The sequence below is a fragment of the Berghia stephanieae genome, chromosome 2, assembly GCF_034508935.2.
Source record: "Berghia stephanieae isolate SIO BIC M18660-M18661 chromosome 2, UCSD_Bste_1.3, whole genome shotgun sequence".
Lineage (NCBI taxonomy): Eukaryota > Metazoa > Mollusca > Gastropoda > Nudibranchia > Aeolidiidae > Berghia > Berghia stephanieae.
In genome coordinates, this window is record NC_088361.1 from 5,552,863 (window position 1) to 5,570,362 (window position 17,500).

General features: G+C 34.3%; 1 protein-coding gene across 1 annotated transcript in view; it reads left to right on the plus strand.

Moving 5' to 3' along the window:
- LOC144964213 (NBAS subunit of NRZ tethering complex-like) overlaps positions 1–17,500 on the plus strand; it is a 70,299-nt gene that overhangs the window by 51,145 nt on the left and 1,654 nt on the right. Inside the window, exons 47-60 of the mRNA XM_078898222.1 lie at positions 1–47; positions 1,299–1,417; positions 1,821–1,916; positions 2,591–2,704; positions 3,759–3,853; positions 4,330–4,489; positions 4,958–5,100; positions 5,680–5,775; positions 10,150–10,258; positions 10,881–10,967; positions 12,252–12,391; positions 13,314–13,443; positions 14,528–14,662; positions 15,508–17,500. The exon at positions 1–47 is cut by the window's left edge and continues 198 nt beyond it; the exon at positions 15,508–17,500 is cut by the window's right edge and continues 1,654 nt beyond it. Coding sequence (XP_078754348.1) covers positions 1–47; positions 1,299–1,417; positions 1,821–1,916; positions 2,591–2,704; positions 3,759–3,853; positions 4,330–4,489; positions 4,958–5,100; positions 5,680–5,775; positions 10,150–10,258; positions 10,881–10,967; positions 12,252–12,391; positions 13,314–13,443; positions 14,528–14,662; positions 15,508–15,789 — 1,753 coding nt within the window. The 3' untranslated portion in view covers positions 15,790–17,500. The remainder of the gene's footprint in view (positions 48–1,298; positions 1,418–1,820; positions 1,917–2,590; positions 2,705–3,758; positions 3,854–4,329; positions 4,490–4,957; positions 5,101–5,679; positions 5,776–10,149; positions 10,259–10,880; positions 10,968–12,251; positions 12,392–13,313; positions 13,444–14,527; positions 14,663–15,507) is intronic.

Consider the following 17,500-nt stretch of genomic DNA (forward strand, 5'->3'; position numbering starts at 1 on the left):
GGGAGAACATTTCAAACTCATCAAGAAATTGAAACCGGCCTGTCCAGGTATGCTTGATTCCCCTCATGTCGTGAAAGAATTTGTTTTTTTTTTTTAGTCTGCTTTATAATTATAATCTTCTTTTTATTCCAATAACTAATATTAAAGATTTTTATTGAAAGTCAGATCTGAGAAGCTTAATGTTAGGCTTAGACGTTATAATGTTTTCTTTCAGTATTCTCTATGATATATTGGAAATAGTATGTTTCTAATATAAGAACCTTGTGTTATTTTTTATCCATTCATTAATTTTCCCTATAATCCCAAATATGAATATTAATGAAAAATATAAAAAACATATTCTCTACATGATTTACACATAATTTATGTTTCTATAGTAGCTCTTTATATATTTTGGCTAACAGATTGTTTAGAACACACTTAGCATAATTCATTCAAATACAAATATGGTACTCAACCTTTAGAGCTATTATAAAGGGTCATTAAGCTCAAGAGAAATTTGATAAACTTAATCTTTTTAATATAAAATGTGAACATCACCCTTCAAGATATCGCATAAATTTACTTTGAGAATCAATTTTCTTTTGTAAAAACTTTGTTGTTTTAAGCGCAGGTTTTACAAATTATAATTAAAATTTCAGGTTATATGACTTATACTTTTTTCTCATCTACCATTTTCATGACTTATGTGAAATGTCAAACCCCATTCAGACTAAATATGTGTTTTTTCCAGGCTGGTTAAAAAAGCAATAAGTACATGTGAAATATTATTTTGTTCAGAAAGACAATCTATGTAAAATGATATTAAATATTAAATAGCTGTACCAAAGATTTAGTATGTCTTTAATTTTTTTTTTCAAAATGGTTATACTAAACAAAATAAATTTGATTTGAACGGATGTTAGTTGTATCATTTTAAAAAAGAAGATTTTTTTTTGGGGGGGGGGGGGGGTCTTGTTGGTTAAAAATATTAAAATTTAAAATCACTCATTCAAAGAAGTTCATGTTAAAATATGTATTTAAAGTAGTTATTAGCAACTTTTTCACAGCTCATCCATCTCCTATATTAGAAAATGACAAAGCATACATTATAAATCAATAATCATGAACAACAATTTATACAGATAGATTTTCCGCTGATGAAGGAATAATGTAATGATTTCCCTCCAAAGAAGCTTGGGTTTTTAAATACTTGTGTAAAGATCCTCTTTCTGAGGTGTCTTTGAAAACTTGTCTTTGGATGTATGTGACTTATGTGAGTTATTTAGAATATAGTGTCAAATGTACCTTCATTTCAGGGCTGGACTATAAACATCTCATGCAGAGTGACGTGTCCCCTTGTGACATCTTGCAACCACATCTTACTATAAACAACATTCACACCCTTGTCAAAATTGCACCTCAGATACCTGATAAGGTATGGGTAAATGTTATAATTATCGTCTGATTTAGTTTTTTTCTTGTTTTGATTCTCATTCTCCACGGATAGTGTGATAGTCACCGCTGTGGTGGTTATGAAGGCTTTGCATACCTGCCAACCCTTCCCCTTTTGGTGGAATCATTCATATTTTCACTCTTATCTTTTGTACTATTCTGCCATTGTCTTTAAAATTCCGATTTACAATAATGATGATAATGGTAAGAATAAAAAGAACAAAGAAGGGGGGGGGGGGGGGGGAGTTGAAAGAGGTGAAATTCCTATTTTCAGGCGTTCTGATTCCACTTTTGGAATTTGAAGGGTTGGCAGGTCTGGCTTTGGTGTAGCTAGTAATGATGCAATAAACTTTCTAAATTTTATCTGTGTTTTATTTATCTGACAGAATGGTGGCTTTCTCCAGGCCAGTGCTTTGTACAGCGCTTGGGCTGTCCACAAGTTTTGGATGGAAGATGAGGGGAACAAAATGCCAGAGTCTGCGGTGAGTTGTGATGTCTTACATTTGGATGGATAACATTGTTTCTTTTCAAACGTAACTAGATTTTATTTGATGCTCTTTCAAAATAAATCTTGGATTTCAGATTGCCTCCTATTTTAATAGGATTTTCTGGGAGATAAGAGCAGTCTATGAAAGACTTTTATTACAAAGTTTTCCTGCTGAAGAGTTGATTTAGAAAAGATACAAATCCTTTTGGTTCTTATCAGATTAAGATTTTTTATATGATAACATTAAATTGATATTTCTGATTTGTAAATTCAAAATGTTGCAAATGGGATGGAAAACTTTCATATTTTATTAGCTTTTAGCTGTATTTTTAAAGGAATGTATTGGGCCAATGGTAAGCTTTAACCTGCTATCAACTGCATAGTTGCAGCAATGCCGAGTGTTGGTAGAATCCAATTAGAGGACATGGAATTCCCTTATCACACAATTTTATTCCATTTGTGTAGACTTTTCTAAGGCGGACACTTTTGTTTTAAATGGAGAGTGTCTGCCTTACACATGTTCAAGAATATGATTAAGCAGTGTTGTTGTTATAATCTCAGTCTCAGATCAGTCCTTAAAATGTTGATTGATTTTTATTGCCATTGATTATTATTATGTAAAACTTCAGGATTTACTAGTCTTTTCCTTATTGACTTTTGTTTCACCAGACGGGCTGGATCCAGCGTTATGAGGCCCTGGGAGAATTTATCCATAAGTTGTTACCAGAAGACTTGATTCGTTTGGTGGATGGCTTGGTCTTTACTCCTACAGCCAGAAGCAGGGTGAGTGCTGTTCTCAAGTAGACAGCTTCGGCTTATTGGTAATTGGTATATAATTAGCGAGGAGTCTGATAATGCTTAAACTGATATTAGTCTCCCAGAATCTGAATTTGAGGAGCACCCCAACTCATTATCAAACAAATCTGGTTCAATTTTGCATAATGCCAGATTTTTCCCCAGCTATCTGTCACTCACCAGTGATTGAATAACATGGTCCAATGTTAAGAGCTGGTTGAAAGTACGCTGTGAAAGACAATATTCCATATTGAGGGTAGCTAGCATTATTTACCATTCATCATTTATATCGTTTGATTTTATGTTAGATGATATGTTTTTTTGTAGTGGATGACACTTGCCTTTGGATTGGAAGGTCTAGTGTTCGAGTCCCACTCTGAGTGGTGCATATTTCAGTCCTTGGTAATGGCTCTTTACTCACATTCTCTCACCATACTCAGGTGTAAAATGAGGACCTGGTCGTTAACAGCGTTTTCTCTTTAGGAAAAATTTTAAATCGCCTAACAGATGATGTGTCTCATTCTACTTGTTAAGTTTTGCTGTTGGCTAGGGACCCCTTGTAAAACACTCTGAACATGCTTAGTGGATGTTGCATTATTTGAATGCTAAAGTATAACTCAGCGCTGAGACTATATTCGCATTTCCATCACAAAATGGCTGACACCTAATCGAGGCAGCATGAGAATGACAAGCTAAGACAAAGCAACATTTGAATTCGGCGCAAAATTTCAATTAAAATACCCCCCTAGGGCCAATTGAATGTTCTGATGAAAGAAATGATACTATTGGTTCAATTATAGTACTTCTGTAGAAAGTAGGATTGGATTACATTATTGTTTTTGCCTTTAAATACTGACCGCACTGTGCGGCCATTGGCCAGTAGAACAGATTCTGCTCTGGCCGCACAGTGCGGCCATTGGTGCTGAGAGAGTTAAGTTTTTGTAGTTTGTGATTACATTAAACAGTTATACTATGATGTGATTAATGTTGTGAGATTGACACAATTCAATTCTACTCATTTCTGTCACATTCCCTCAACCAGCTTGACATTCCATGCAGGACTGAGATTATCAATAGAGCATTGAAATCATCTACACAGTCAGGTGGGGGAAAGAAGAAGAAGCTCAATGATACAGGGTAAGTGTCTGGGTTACAATGACTTTCCTTCAGACAAATTTATTACTTTTGTAAGATATCTAGTAACTAGGAATACAATTGTCGGGTTCATTTGATCATCCATTAACCATTGTAAAAATGTAAGTTTAATGGCTTTTCTTGTAATATAAAGATTAATAAATCTTGCAGCGGAGGCAACATTGTAATATGAAAGGTCCTTAAAAATGCTATTGAGAGCTTACATATGCTTTCATTCTCATCTATAACAAACTTATTAAATATATATATATAACATATATGAAAGGAGCGTCAGCACCTTCAGAAAAATGAGAATTATGTGCAAGATTCAAGAAATTTATGTTATACCTTTTATTGTAGAAATTTTACTCATAGACAAATTATGATAATGTCATAAGATAAAAGTGGACTCCTTAAACTGTGTTGGCTATTTCCTTGCTAATATTTCTTCTCTTCCCTCTAAAATATTTCTTCTTCAGCCTTATGAAGTGGGAGGATTGTACCATTCAACTTCAGGCTCGGCATAAACATTTGAAGTCTTTGGCCTGTGACACCATCCAGTCTTTTGCCTTGTCAGAGGATCCAGTCTTCTCTACCTATGCTACAAGATATGACCTATCAAAGGGACTCATCACACAGGTATGAGATCTGGGGGGCCAAAAAGATTTGTACATTTCTAGAGACTGTTCCCACCCTCCCTTAAAAAAATAATTGCTATTTGAATCCTTGCTTCATAGATAGATTTCTAGTTGAGAATTTGAAAATATATATATCGAATACGTAATTTTTTTTCTACGTCGATAAACAAAATTTGGAGTTCTTAACTCAAAAAAAAAAAATCACATCCCTCCAAAATTAAAAGATCGAACAAAGCGCAAATGTATTTTGAAAAATTGAAATTAGTATCATGAATGTCTTGTATATTGTCATCATGAGGTTGATTAGATGAAAATCAATATTTCACTCTCTTGTCAAAAATACCACCTGTTGATCATGAAAAGAGAATAGATTAATTCAACTTCAATGTTTTCAATTCAACATTGATACCTTTAAAAAAATTTTATAGGCAAAAGCAATTTTGTATCGTAGTTGCTATGTTGTTTACAGATTGAACTACTCTTGGTTCAAATGATTCTTGACGGACAAGCTATTGAGTTGGTGGAGGACATTTTACAAGTGGCACCCCCAAGTTGTATCACAGCAAAGAGTATTTTACAACAGGCTGTAAATCACATCGGCAAAGCCCTTAGGTAATTATTTCAACATGTTCACTCTTTGTGTATCTTAGTTTCTTAGAAATATGAAACAAAATGATGGACAAAAAAAATGTAAAAAAATTTCTTTCAGCAATATGAAAATTCTATGCTGGGCAAAAGTTTATTTCTTGTTATAGTTGATGTTTGACCTGAGGTCAAAGTTATTTCACCACTGCAATTTGAATAGGTGAAGTTACAGATTAGTGTCCTTTTTCCAATACATTTTAAATTTATTTCAAAAAGAAGACAAATATGCGTCTAAATTTGAATGACATGATGTGGCAGTTTTCGTCTTATATTCTGGATCTGGAGGATAATTTGCTAAAAGAAACTTCCCAACTTGCTGGTTGACAAGGTAGGCAACTGAGTAAATCCAAGGCCCAAAGAGAATAAAAACACTGTTTGAGAGGCACGTTTTTAAACGTAATCTTAAAATCTGTAATCAAAAACCTAATGCCTGATCTGAAAAAAATATTTTGTTTACATTTTCAATAATTTGTGTCATCAAGATCTACCATTTTATGTTTAGTGTCTGAATCTTATGGCATTTTTGTATATGTTTGTGTCCACAAGGGGTCAAGATTTGAGTGAAGAAATAACTGTCCATTCTAGCTGGTTGTCTGCCCTCGAGATGATTGTGAAGAATGTGAGAGAGCATGAGGACAATGGGTAAGTGGAATTACATGTCGAGGTGTTATTGTAATGTATTGTTGTTGTACCCAAAACAGGACTTAAGATGACATTCATCAAATACAAAAATAAAAGACTTGAACCCACCATATAAAATACAGCTGTTGTCCATTTTGAATAGCTGCCTACAAATATGATGATTATCGTGGTTGTTGTTTACTAGACTAAGTGTTCAAATCCGGATTGTTGAAATGCAAAATGTTAGGTTGGTGCATACCATTTAATGCATGTATTGAATGGCGAGCTTTGAATAAATCAAAATAGGATTGATAGTAGATACATTTAGGACTATCTTTTAACAAATCATATGATATATATTGAAATTTGTATAATATAAGATCTTGACTTGCATTATTCTTGTGACCCTTAGGGGGGACTTGGTACAATCTTTTAACAAAGCAATATGCTATTTAGTCTCAAATACAGAAGAATTAGGGGAGACTTAATTAAACACTACAAGATAATACATAATATAAATGAAATAAATCCATCAATTTTGTTTACATTTTCCAAGATTACGTCATTTTCCAAGATTACGTATACCAGAGGCGACAAATATAAAATATATATTCCAAGATTTCAGACCAAAATAAGACAGAATTCATTTAATATACGTATAGTGAAAACACGGAATAGTCTCTGTTTTAACACAAAAAATGCATGTTCTTTGAATCAATTTAAAATCTTAGTTGGATTGAGTTAAAAGTTTCTGAGAGTTAAGTATGACTAATATCTTTTATTCAACATCTGAAACCATGTTAAATCATGATAATTTTTCAGAGACTTGTGTATGATTGTTATCATTGCTGCTTTCATGATTATTCTTGTCATTAATATTTCATTGTACTATGAACTTTGTACATTTATGATTCATTGATCATGACCAATTTTCAATTACCAGTTTTCTATGATAGTATTTTTCGATTTTACATTGCCGTATTGATACATTTTTCCTTACATTCAAAGGTGTGTAAAACTGTTTGTGAATGATACAATGCAAGCTATATGAGATTCTGTAATTGTAAACAAATGGATGATGCCAAGTCTGCAAAGATAGATCATCATCAAGCCCTACTGCAACCTCCTCGTGGTGTCGAACGGTAACAGGTCAAGCTGGCCAACTGCAGAGGGCGACAAGAATAGGCAATGGCAAACCATTCTTGTAACTTTGCCGAGTTAACTGCATGAATAAGTCCAAAAAGTTAAACGGTGACAGCGTAAAGGGGAGCATGTTTTCACGGAAGACTGCTCCCTCGCTCGGTTGGGAGCGTGATGTTCGTCAGTCACACCGAACCGTCAGCCAGTTACTAGGCGAAATAAATTTAACAAATGTGACAAAACCAAAATTGGGACATGGAATGTCAGGACCTGTGCCCAAAAAGGAAAACTAAACAAATTCTAAAAGAAATGAAACGGCTCCAAATAAATATTCTTGGCCTGGCAGAGATGAGATGGAAAGAGCAGGGAACCATGTCAAAACAAGAAAACAACACGACATATAAGATCATATGGAGTGGTGGAACCTCTTTCCAAAAAGGAGTAGGGATGATCTTAGACCAAAAATCAACCAAATTTTACAAAGGGCACGTAGCAATCTCAGACAGAGTTTTGCTGGTTAAGCTAAGAGGACCTGTAGTTGACAACAATATTATTCAAGTTTATGCACCAACAGAAGAGGCGACAGATGCAGATATGACAGAGTTTTACCATTCACTAGACAAAGCAAAACGAATATGTAAATCACAAGAAGTCCTTATGGTAATGGGGGACCTAAATGCTAAGATTGGCAGAGGCAGAGATGGTGACATAATCGGACCACGTGGACTCGGAGACAGAAATGAACGAGGAAACATCTGGGCAGATTGGTGTAGAACAAATAAATTAATGATTTCAAACACCTGGTTTCAACAACACCCAAGAAGAACCTGGACATGGCAATCACCAGGGGACAGAGCAAGGAACCAGATAGACTTTATAGCAGTATCATCAAGATTCAGAAATGGCATATTAAACTGCAAAACCTATCCAGGCGCCGATGTAGACAGTGACCATGTCCCAGTTGTTTGTACAGTAAGGATAAAGTTTAAAGCTATTCAGAGAACAGCTGGTAGAATAAAGAGGGATTACAGGTTATGCAAAGACAATGGCATACAAACAAAAATGAGAGAAGAATTTGAAAATGCACTCATGATACAAAGCCAAAGTGAACCTGATAACGAAAAATGTGAAAAACAATTTGATATATTCCAAAAGTGTGTCAAAGCAACTGCAGAAAAGCATTTACCAATAGCTCAAATAAACAGCAAAAAGGAATGGATGACAAATGAAATTCTAAACCTATTTGAAGAAAGACGAAAATGCAACAGAGGGTCTGCAGAATACCAAACATTGAACAACCACATTAAATCCAAATGCATCGAGGCACACGAGAACTATCTAGACTGGAAATGCTGCGAAATCGAAAGAGAATACAAACCCAACCCCAACAAGCTCACCAAAGAATAAAAGAACTATCAGGGAAAAGGAAAAGCAAAGCAGCAGGAAGTTGTATCCAAAACAAACAAGGGGAACTGCTATTTGAAGAACAACATATAGAAAGCCGATGGGTAGAATACATAGGCGAACTGTACAATGATCCAAATAGAAATGAACCACCACTGAAATTCAAAGAACCATTAAGCGGACCAAACATCACCAAAAGTGAAATTGAACATGCCATGGAACGAATGAGGGATGGTAAAGCAACAGGCCCTGATGAAATATCTGTAGAGGTATTAAAAAGCCTAGGAGATCTAGCAATTGATGAACTTCACATATTATTCAACAATATATACAATACTGGGAAAATTCCAGAAGATCTCTGTAACTCTATTTTCATAGCAATACCAAAGAAAGCAGGTGCAGTCAGATGCGAAAATTTTAGAACTATAAGTTTAATAAGCCACATCAACAAAATACTGTTGCGTATAATTATCAACAGGCTAAGAAATAAGATTAACCCCGAAATCGCAGAAGAACAAAATGGATTCCAACCTGACAGAGGGACAAGGAACGCAATATACCTCCTCCGTGTTTTACGTGAAAGAGCTATACAGGTTCAGACCCCACTATACCTCTGTTTTGTCGACTACAAAAAAAGCTTTTGATAGAGTACGCCACGAAGAAATACTAAAACAACTGCACTCCATTGGCGCTGATGAGAAAGACCTCAGACTCATGCAAACATTATACTACACCCAGCAGGCATCTATCAAAATCGGAAACTCTACAGGAAATTCCATTCCTATTAAGAAAGGAGTCCGTCAAGGGTGTGTTGCCTCACCAGATCTGTTTAATCTATACCAAGAAACAATCATGAGAGGCATAAATAATACGGAGGGAATAAAAGTAGGAGGTCACAACATAAATAATATAAGATACGCAGACGATACGGTACTCATTGCAACATCAGAAATCCAACTTCAAAAGATTGTTGACAAAGTGGTAGTAGATAGTGAAGCCAAGGGAATGGAAGTGAATATCACCAAAACGGAATGCATGGTAATACAGAAAAACCCCGAAAACAACAACACCTGCAATATAACGATTCACGGCGAGCAACTTACCAACGTAGAAAGTTTTAAATACCTAGGTTCAATAGTGACAACAGATGGAAGATGTAACCGAGACATACGAGCAAGAATAACTCAAGCCAAACAGGCCTTCATGGACCTGGGAAACACTTTGAAAAACAAACAGATGTCGTTCGGGATTAGATTCCGAGTCTTGAAGTGCTACGTGTGGCCAATCTTGTTATACGGATGCGAAAGCTGGACTACAAATGCAGAAACACAAAAGAACATTGAAGCTTTTGAAATGTGGTGCTTGAGAAGGATGCAGAGAATATCGTATACTGCACACAAAACGAACGAAGAAGTGCTAAAACAAACATACCAACACAGGAAACTAATGCCCTTAATAGTGGATCGACAACTATCCTTTTTCGGACACATAGTAAGGAAAGATAAGAATGAATACCTGACAAGTTGTGGAAAAATACCTGGTAAACGCGCCCGGGGGAGACAAAGAAAAACACTCATAGACCAACTGAAGGGCTTCACCAACCTAACAATCCAAGAGCTGTTTGAAAAAGCAAGAGACAGGGAGGAATGGAGAGAGATAATTCATGCAGTATCCGAAGCCTGGACCAGGCATGGAACCTAGAAGAAGAAGAAGAATTGTAAACTATTTTATATGGCATTTAGAGGATAATTCGTAGATTAAGCTTTTAGTAAGATAAGATAAGATATATATATATAGAAATTTTTACGAGTGATGTAATATCCTGACTTGTATTATTCTTGTGACCCTTAGGGGGGACTTGGTACACCAAGAAGATGTCATGTCCTTGCTAAGGTCTTTCTGTTCTGATTCAGCAATAGGAGTCAAACCACGGCTAGATGTCTTACAGGTGTTGGAAAAGGTGAGGTTAGGTAGTCTGTAGACATTATTTTGATCCACAGATGTTGCACACACAAGCAAATTTTAGCCTGTCACAGATGGTGACGATGACCTATTTTAAAATCTAGTGTTTAAAAGTCATGTTTAGGTCATTATGCCAATGTTTACCAGTTAAATTAGGAATTTTTTTCTATACATTTGGTCCTTCTGAGACATTCGGCCCATAGAACCGGTATCTATATTATAGCTTGAATCGGATAAAAGCAATTGCTCGCTACCCTTCGAACAGGATGCTAGTCTATCACAAAGTACTTTCCACCAGATTTAACAGATCCATCAACCCAATCACTGCTGGGTCGACAGGGGCTCAGAAAAAAAATCTTGACTTCACCCAGGATCAATCCTGGTTCCATTGCGTTTGAAGCATGTACTCTACCAACTGAGCTATCAGGACCCTTTTTTATCTATATAGGCCTTATTTCAAAGTCATTAGATACTTTGCACTACTAAGTACCATGTAAAAGATTGAAATGATAAATAAAGCTGAGAGGAGGCAATTGATACACACTTAATGCATATCCAACGACTGCCTTTCAAAGAGGTGATGGAGTGATAGAAAAATGACTTCTGTTTTTGTCCATCAGAGTTTTTCCCTTTCTGAGACTGACCGTGTGTTGCTGATTTTGTACAGGACTAATGCCTTGGTGACTTCCACATGGGCGGATCTCACAGTAAGTGGAATGTCATTTCAATGGTTGTAGAATAAATATGCAAAAAGGGACTCTTTATCTAAAAAAAAAATGATTGAGCTTTATATAGCGCAATATCCACTAAATGTGCTCAAAGCGCTTTACAAGGGGTCCCTGGTCAACAGCAACATTTAACATGTAGGACAGGACATAATGCCTGTTAGACAAAGACAATGCTGTTAAGGGCCAGGTACTCATTTTATACCTGAGTACGGTGCGAGAATGTGAGTAAGAGCCTTTTCCAAGGACTTAACTATGCGCTGAGCGCGAGGCTCAAACCCAGGACCTTCCGATCCGAAAGCGAGTGTCATACCACTAGACGACATAGCCGCACAAAGGGACTCTTTATCTGAGTTTCACCCTCTTAAGATACTGATCAAAAGGACGTGAAGTGAAATGATGCACTGTTGAAGTAGAAATGGATGTGTCTCAAAGAATGTTATTGTTTGACAATATGTGGAGAATTATTATCAGAATTTAATTAATTTATGTTTTAATCATCTACTGGTTCTTTTGTATATGGACATTCATGTGTCTTCATATACAAACATATTTGATTATATTCATACAGTTGAGTCATGATAAATAAACTTTCTTAAGATAAAATCTTATTTAAAATAAACATTTTGTCCGGTCAATCACCCACCCTCCCTTCCCCCTTTTTATAGGCCGACTAATCAAAGTCTGATTTAAATAACTATGAATTGGTTGATTTAAATAAATATGAATCCATCTCTGCCTGTTTAAAATAAAATATTCTCTGCCATTTTGGCCTTCATTCTCCTGACATGCACCACCACCCCAACACCCTACCAAGAAAAATTAATTTAGGTTACCAAAAGACAAGACTATGCATGCATCATTGACATTCACGCACTCCATTTTCATGAACAAGGGAGACTATTGAAATCCCTAATTTAATTTTTAATTGAAGGGTTTGTTTCCCTTGAAAATGGGTTGAGATAAACTTTTTATCTGACCCCAGAGAGTTTATCTTAAGCGGACTGTAGATTATGTAAATCATAATATGTATTGTTCACAAGCACGCAATGTATAGTAGGCGTATTTCACTTTTTCTCTTTGTTAAATGCTTTGAGCCTATGCAAATGGGGTGAAGCGCTATGTAAATACTATTTATCACTGTTATAAACCAATCAACCGTACTTATATTTTGACTATTTGTCATTGTCAACAAAAAATCAGGGAGACTTTATATTTTTTGTACTGAAGTCTCAATTTTGCTTATAATCTCACGTCATATTCCAGGTCTCAGAGGAGGATGTGCGTTTGGAAAAGGCAAGAATGTCACTCTTCTCACAGCTCCTGTCTCAGAGCTCCAGTGGAAAACACTTTGTTTGTTTGGCCAGGATTCTTGTCTTGTGGCCAGAGTTTTTACATCAGTCTGGGTATGCTTGACCTGGAAATTGTCTCACACAGATTGAGACTAAAATTTTGCCTTTGAGTTTAAATGTCAATCGTGATGGTTATAATCTGATATTTATTGAGACATAAGTTATTTCACTCTTGTCAAATGTGATTGAAGTGTGACATAAGTTATTTCACTCTTGTCAAATGTGATTGAAGTGTGACATAAGTTATCTCACTCTTGTCAAATGAGATGTATTCCTCTAATTCACGCACTAAAGTTAGCGATCAAAATATGATTTTGTCTTGTTTTTTGTTGGTTGTCTAAGCTTTGGTTCATTGTAAAGCCTTTATCAGTGATATTTTGTTCAGTGTTGGTGTGTAAATCATTTTTTTAGTACTCTCATCAAAATTGTTTATCTAAACCAATAGAAGCGCAAATATTCTGGTCTTAAGCAGAATTCATTCAAAGACATGTCCTGCGGCTATTTGAATATATTTCTTGTTTTATTTAGAATTTTTATTTGTGAGAACACTTTGAATGGGAATGTAAAATGAATAAAAGCTGATCCAATGTGTAAGATCTCATTTGAAATTTAAAAAAAAAAATTACTTTCTTTAAAGCTATTGTGAAAAATCCTGATTATTTCAGAGTTTATCATGGAATTATTCAAAATCTGCAGATGTGGAAAAAAATTCAAACACAGAGAGAATAATATGAGACTAAATAAAACTCTTAAAGCCTCATGAACTGCTCCCAGTGACCAAAAAATGATTGTGGTCATTCAAAGTCATTATTGATTGGCAAAAGGAAAGTCTATTTTGACATATTTACATGTAAAGAGAAGCATTCGTTTAAATGACATCTCAAGTTTGTGTTAGGTATAGTTATCTTTAATATACAATGTGTAAATTCAGAAGAGTCTTGCCTCAACACAAGCACTTATTATTTTCCACTTTCAGTCAAAAACTTGAAGACAGTCCATGGGTGCAAGTATTTTCCTCCCTCATTAAATCCCAGGGTTCTTTAATCGGTGGTCTAATGGATGAGATAGTCAAGGACATATGCGATGTTTTTCCCCTTGATGCTCAGGTAAAGTAGTCAAATTCATTTAACCCCTGTATTATTTGTTCAAAACATCATCTCATCAAGAGGGAGAGTTTAGTGAAGTGTGTTATGTTTAGTTGTGTTATTTAGCCATTAATACCAGATGACGAAAAATTGCAACTTCCCCAAAAATGTTTAAAGTCAAATTACAATCTAATACCAATTTTATTTTGGCATTGCCTTCAAATTATATTTGATGTCCCTTTTTTGTAAAGAATAAAGTCTACAGAAGGAAGGAGAATAGGATATGGAAGGAAGACAATTATGCAAATATTCTGTACCATTTGAATAGTTTGTCCCATTTGAAAACAAAAATGCAAACCAACTTTTATAGCAAGAAATAAACACTGGAAATCTTAAAACATTCAAGCTACTCCGATCGCTTTTTAAACAGTATATACATATATATATATATATATATATATATATATATATATATATATATAATATATATAATATATATATATATATATATATATATAAATTATATTTTATAATATATTATATATATATATATATTAATATATTTATATAATAATATATATAAATATATATATAGAATAGAGATGAGATTTGGGATATTTCTATAGAAGTGGTTAGAGGTAGCTTGAATTGTTTAATGAATGATGGCGTTACACCCCATTTCGCTAAAAGTGTTAAATCATTGGATGGATTAATCAACACATTGTTCAAAGAGCAATCAGCAGTGAAATATTCATTGCTTTACATCTTAAAACTCCCGACCTGATGCTTTTTAATTTTCATTATGTGTTTTTTGTGGGTTTTTTTTTTTCTTTCATTCAAAGAATGGTAAAAGATAGTTTTTCATTCAAAACGTGTGGGAAATCTTATTCAGATGAACCTTAAAGAACAAAAACATATACAATGATGTTTTAAGTTATGATTGGAAACATGTTTTTAAAAAAAACGTAATATATATATATATATATATATATATATATATATATATATAATATATATATATATATATATATATATATATATATTATTTACTTTCTGATTTCTGGACATATACTTAATTGTACTGTGCCAACCTTTTCCCCATCAGCGGTGTGACTATGTGTCTGAGTGTCTAAGAAAAGAGCACCACCCCATCTCCTCAATTAAATTACTGTTGAGGTGTCCGCATGACTCCCATAATCTGACTGAAAAAGCAATGCATTTATTAACTACACAGACAGAGGTATAAATAGTTTCAGATTAAAAACCTTTCATGTTTAACTGCACTCTAATCTACTTTTGAAAACTCAAAGATCGCAATCTTCTAAGTAATCACAGTTTTGATAAATACTGTTGTGATTGTATTGGAGTTTTTTTTTTTCTACCACCATTTCCTCCTCCTCCTTCTTCTTCATCTTCTTCTTCTTCTTTCTTCTTCTTCTTCTTCTTCTTCTTCTTCTTCTTCTTCTTCTTCTTCTTCTTCTTCTTCTTCTTCTTCTTCTTCTTCTTCTTCTTCTTCTTCTTCTTTCTTCTTCTTCTTCTTCTTCTTCTTCTTCTTCTTCTTCTTCTTCTTCTTCTTCTTCTTCTTTTTTCTTCTTCTTCTTCTTCTTCTTCTTCTTCTTCTTCTTCTTCTTCTTCTTCTTTTCTTCGTTCTTCTTCTTCTTCTTCTTCTTCTTCTTCTTCTTCTTCTTCTTCTTCTTCTTCTTCTTCTTCTTCTTCTTCTTCTTCTTCTTCTCTCCTCCTTTCGTTTTTTTTTTTTTTGTCATTGTCATCATCATTAATTGATTAATTAAGTTAGTTAATGAATTAAATTATTTAATTTATTAATTCATTTTTATATAATTGTAATATTTATTTAAATATAGCAGCAATAGAACCTGGTGTGATCACTGAAGTAAATAAGGAAGATGAGGATGAGTTAAGGATGCTGGTGATGATGATGATGAGGAGGCAGTGGCAATCTTGGCATTGGTATTAGTGTTTAGAGGAGAAATTGTTGAGATAAAAAGTAATTGGAGCAGCAGTTTTTTTATCCAACCTTCTTTACATTTTTTTTTCTTTTTCTTTTTTTTTTAATCATTTCCTCAGGCTGTGAATGACCCAGACTTGTTTCAACTCTTAGTGAGTCAAAACCTGTGTGGCCGAATAGTTTCTATGCCAGTGTTCCCATATTTGATGGAATTTGTACTGGATAACCAAGATTGTGATGCTGCTGATGTGTTGTCTCCCACTCTCATAGCCAAACAGTTGGTAGAGGCAGGGTTTGAGGCTGAAGCTGGTTCTCTGTTATTGCAAGCTCATTCTAGTCACTCAATGTTTCAGACTTTCGGCTCTGCTCTCTTGGCCGTTCGACATTGGCTGAAGCAATAAATTAACTTATTAAAGTATTCATTTTTTAATTATTGATGTAAATTAACTTATTAAAGTATTCATTTTTTAATTATTGATGTGCTATTTATTATGATTTTAATTAATTCTGTTTCATGAATTACTCCTCAGTGTATGTTGTGCTTATTTGGAATCACCCCGTCTTTCAGTGAATTCTATTCATTGTATAAAGCTACCTTAGATCCAATTGATTTATTGTTGTTTTTGTTTTTGTTGTTGTTGTAGTGGTTGTCACTGTTGTTGATTTTGTAGGTATCTGTAGGTTTATTTTTTATTTTGTAATTTAAAAATTTTTTCGTCTGTATCCCAAACCCTTTTTGCAGTCAACACAGGCCAGTTTTCTTTCCATCATTTATTCTCCATAACTGTGATTAAGTTACTTTGATTCAAGTAAGATATTAATGCCATGAGTATCATTAGATTGTGATTAACAATGTTGTGTTGAATATAACTTGCAAATGTTCTGAAGCCCCCAACCCCTCTAACAAAACAAAACAAACGTGTATTAAGTGAATGCTCTGATAGAAAAGAATTTGAGGAATGGAATGCTTAAAAAAAATTTTTTTTTAGAAAACACTTCAACAAAAGTTTTATAGAGCTAGAATTGATATCAAAATAAAACGAATGTATTGTTGGAAAATACAACAGAAACCTGGATAAAAGGTAGGTACCCAGGTACGCAATGAAGAGTCATACACTTGAATAAAATTAATGCTTGAAAAGATGATGTAAATGTTGCTGCTCGAAGCTCGAAGAAATAAATAACAATGTGAAATTGAATGTAAGGTTCATTTTAATATGCAAAAACAGATAAAATGGACATTTCAGGTTTCCCCTTTATCAACAAAACAGGATGAATGAAACACTACAGACGAATGAGATAATCTGGTAGTGGCGTTGTCCCAGTTGTCGTATTTTAAATTGAAGCTTACATTCAATTTCACATTGTTATTTATAGCTGGAAAAGATGGTTTATTGTCCCAAATAAAGAATGTAATAAAATGAATACCGTGCTGGTAGAAAAAGACCTGGATAAAATAAATTCTGGTAGATTAGATTAGGATGAAATGAACGCTGTGGTAAAAAAGACTGTGATCCAGGAGAACCCAATGCCAGAAATGTTTTGATTATATGTAAGAACTGACAGGGAAGATAAGGACAGAGTGGTTTGCAATCATTAAAATCGATTCATGAAAAACTCATACTTAAGTCATTTATTCGTATATATGTAATAAAAATGATATTGTATTGTGGGACCTTGAAATCGGGATTCTCTCTCATCAAATTGGGACAAAATCTCAAGGAATGGAATTTTCTCTGTATAATATACCTAATCGGGACAGGCCTTAGCTATTCGAGACATATTTTTTTTTGCTCTGAACCCCTCATCTATTTTGCCAATTTTTTTTTTCAACTTTCCCAAATATCTGTGACAGAATGTCGTATCACCATTGCAAATGAAACTGTAAAACACTTCATCGAAAATTGTCACCACACTTCTTGCTACTTCAATGCAAGATATATGCACACAACACACATGCAAAAATGCAGGTGTTGTGGTCTGTTTAGGGCATTCTTCGTTACCACAAAGTATTTAGCAATAAAGTAATGTACAAGGCATTGGCATTACTATGTTACGATTTTCATTGGCTAAGGCTAGTCAATTAAGGTTAAGAGAATAAATGTATAAAAT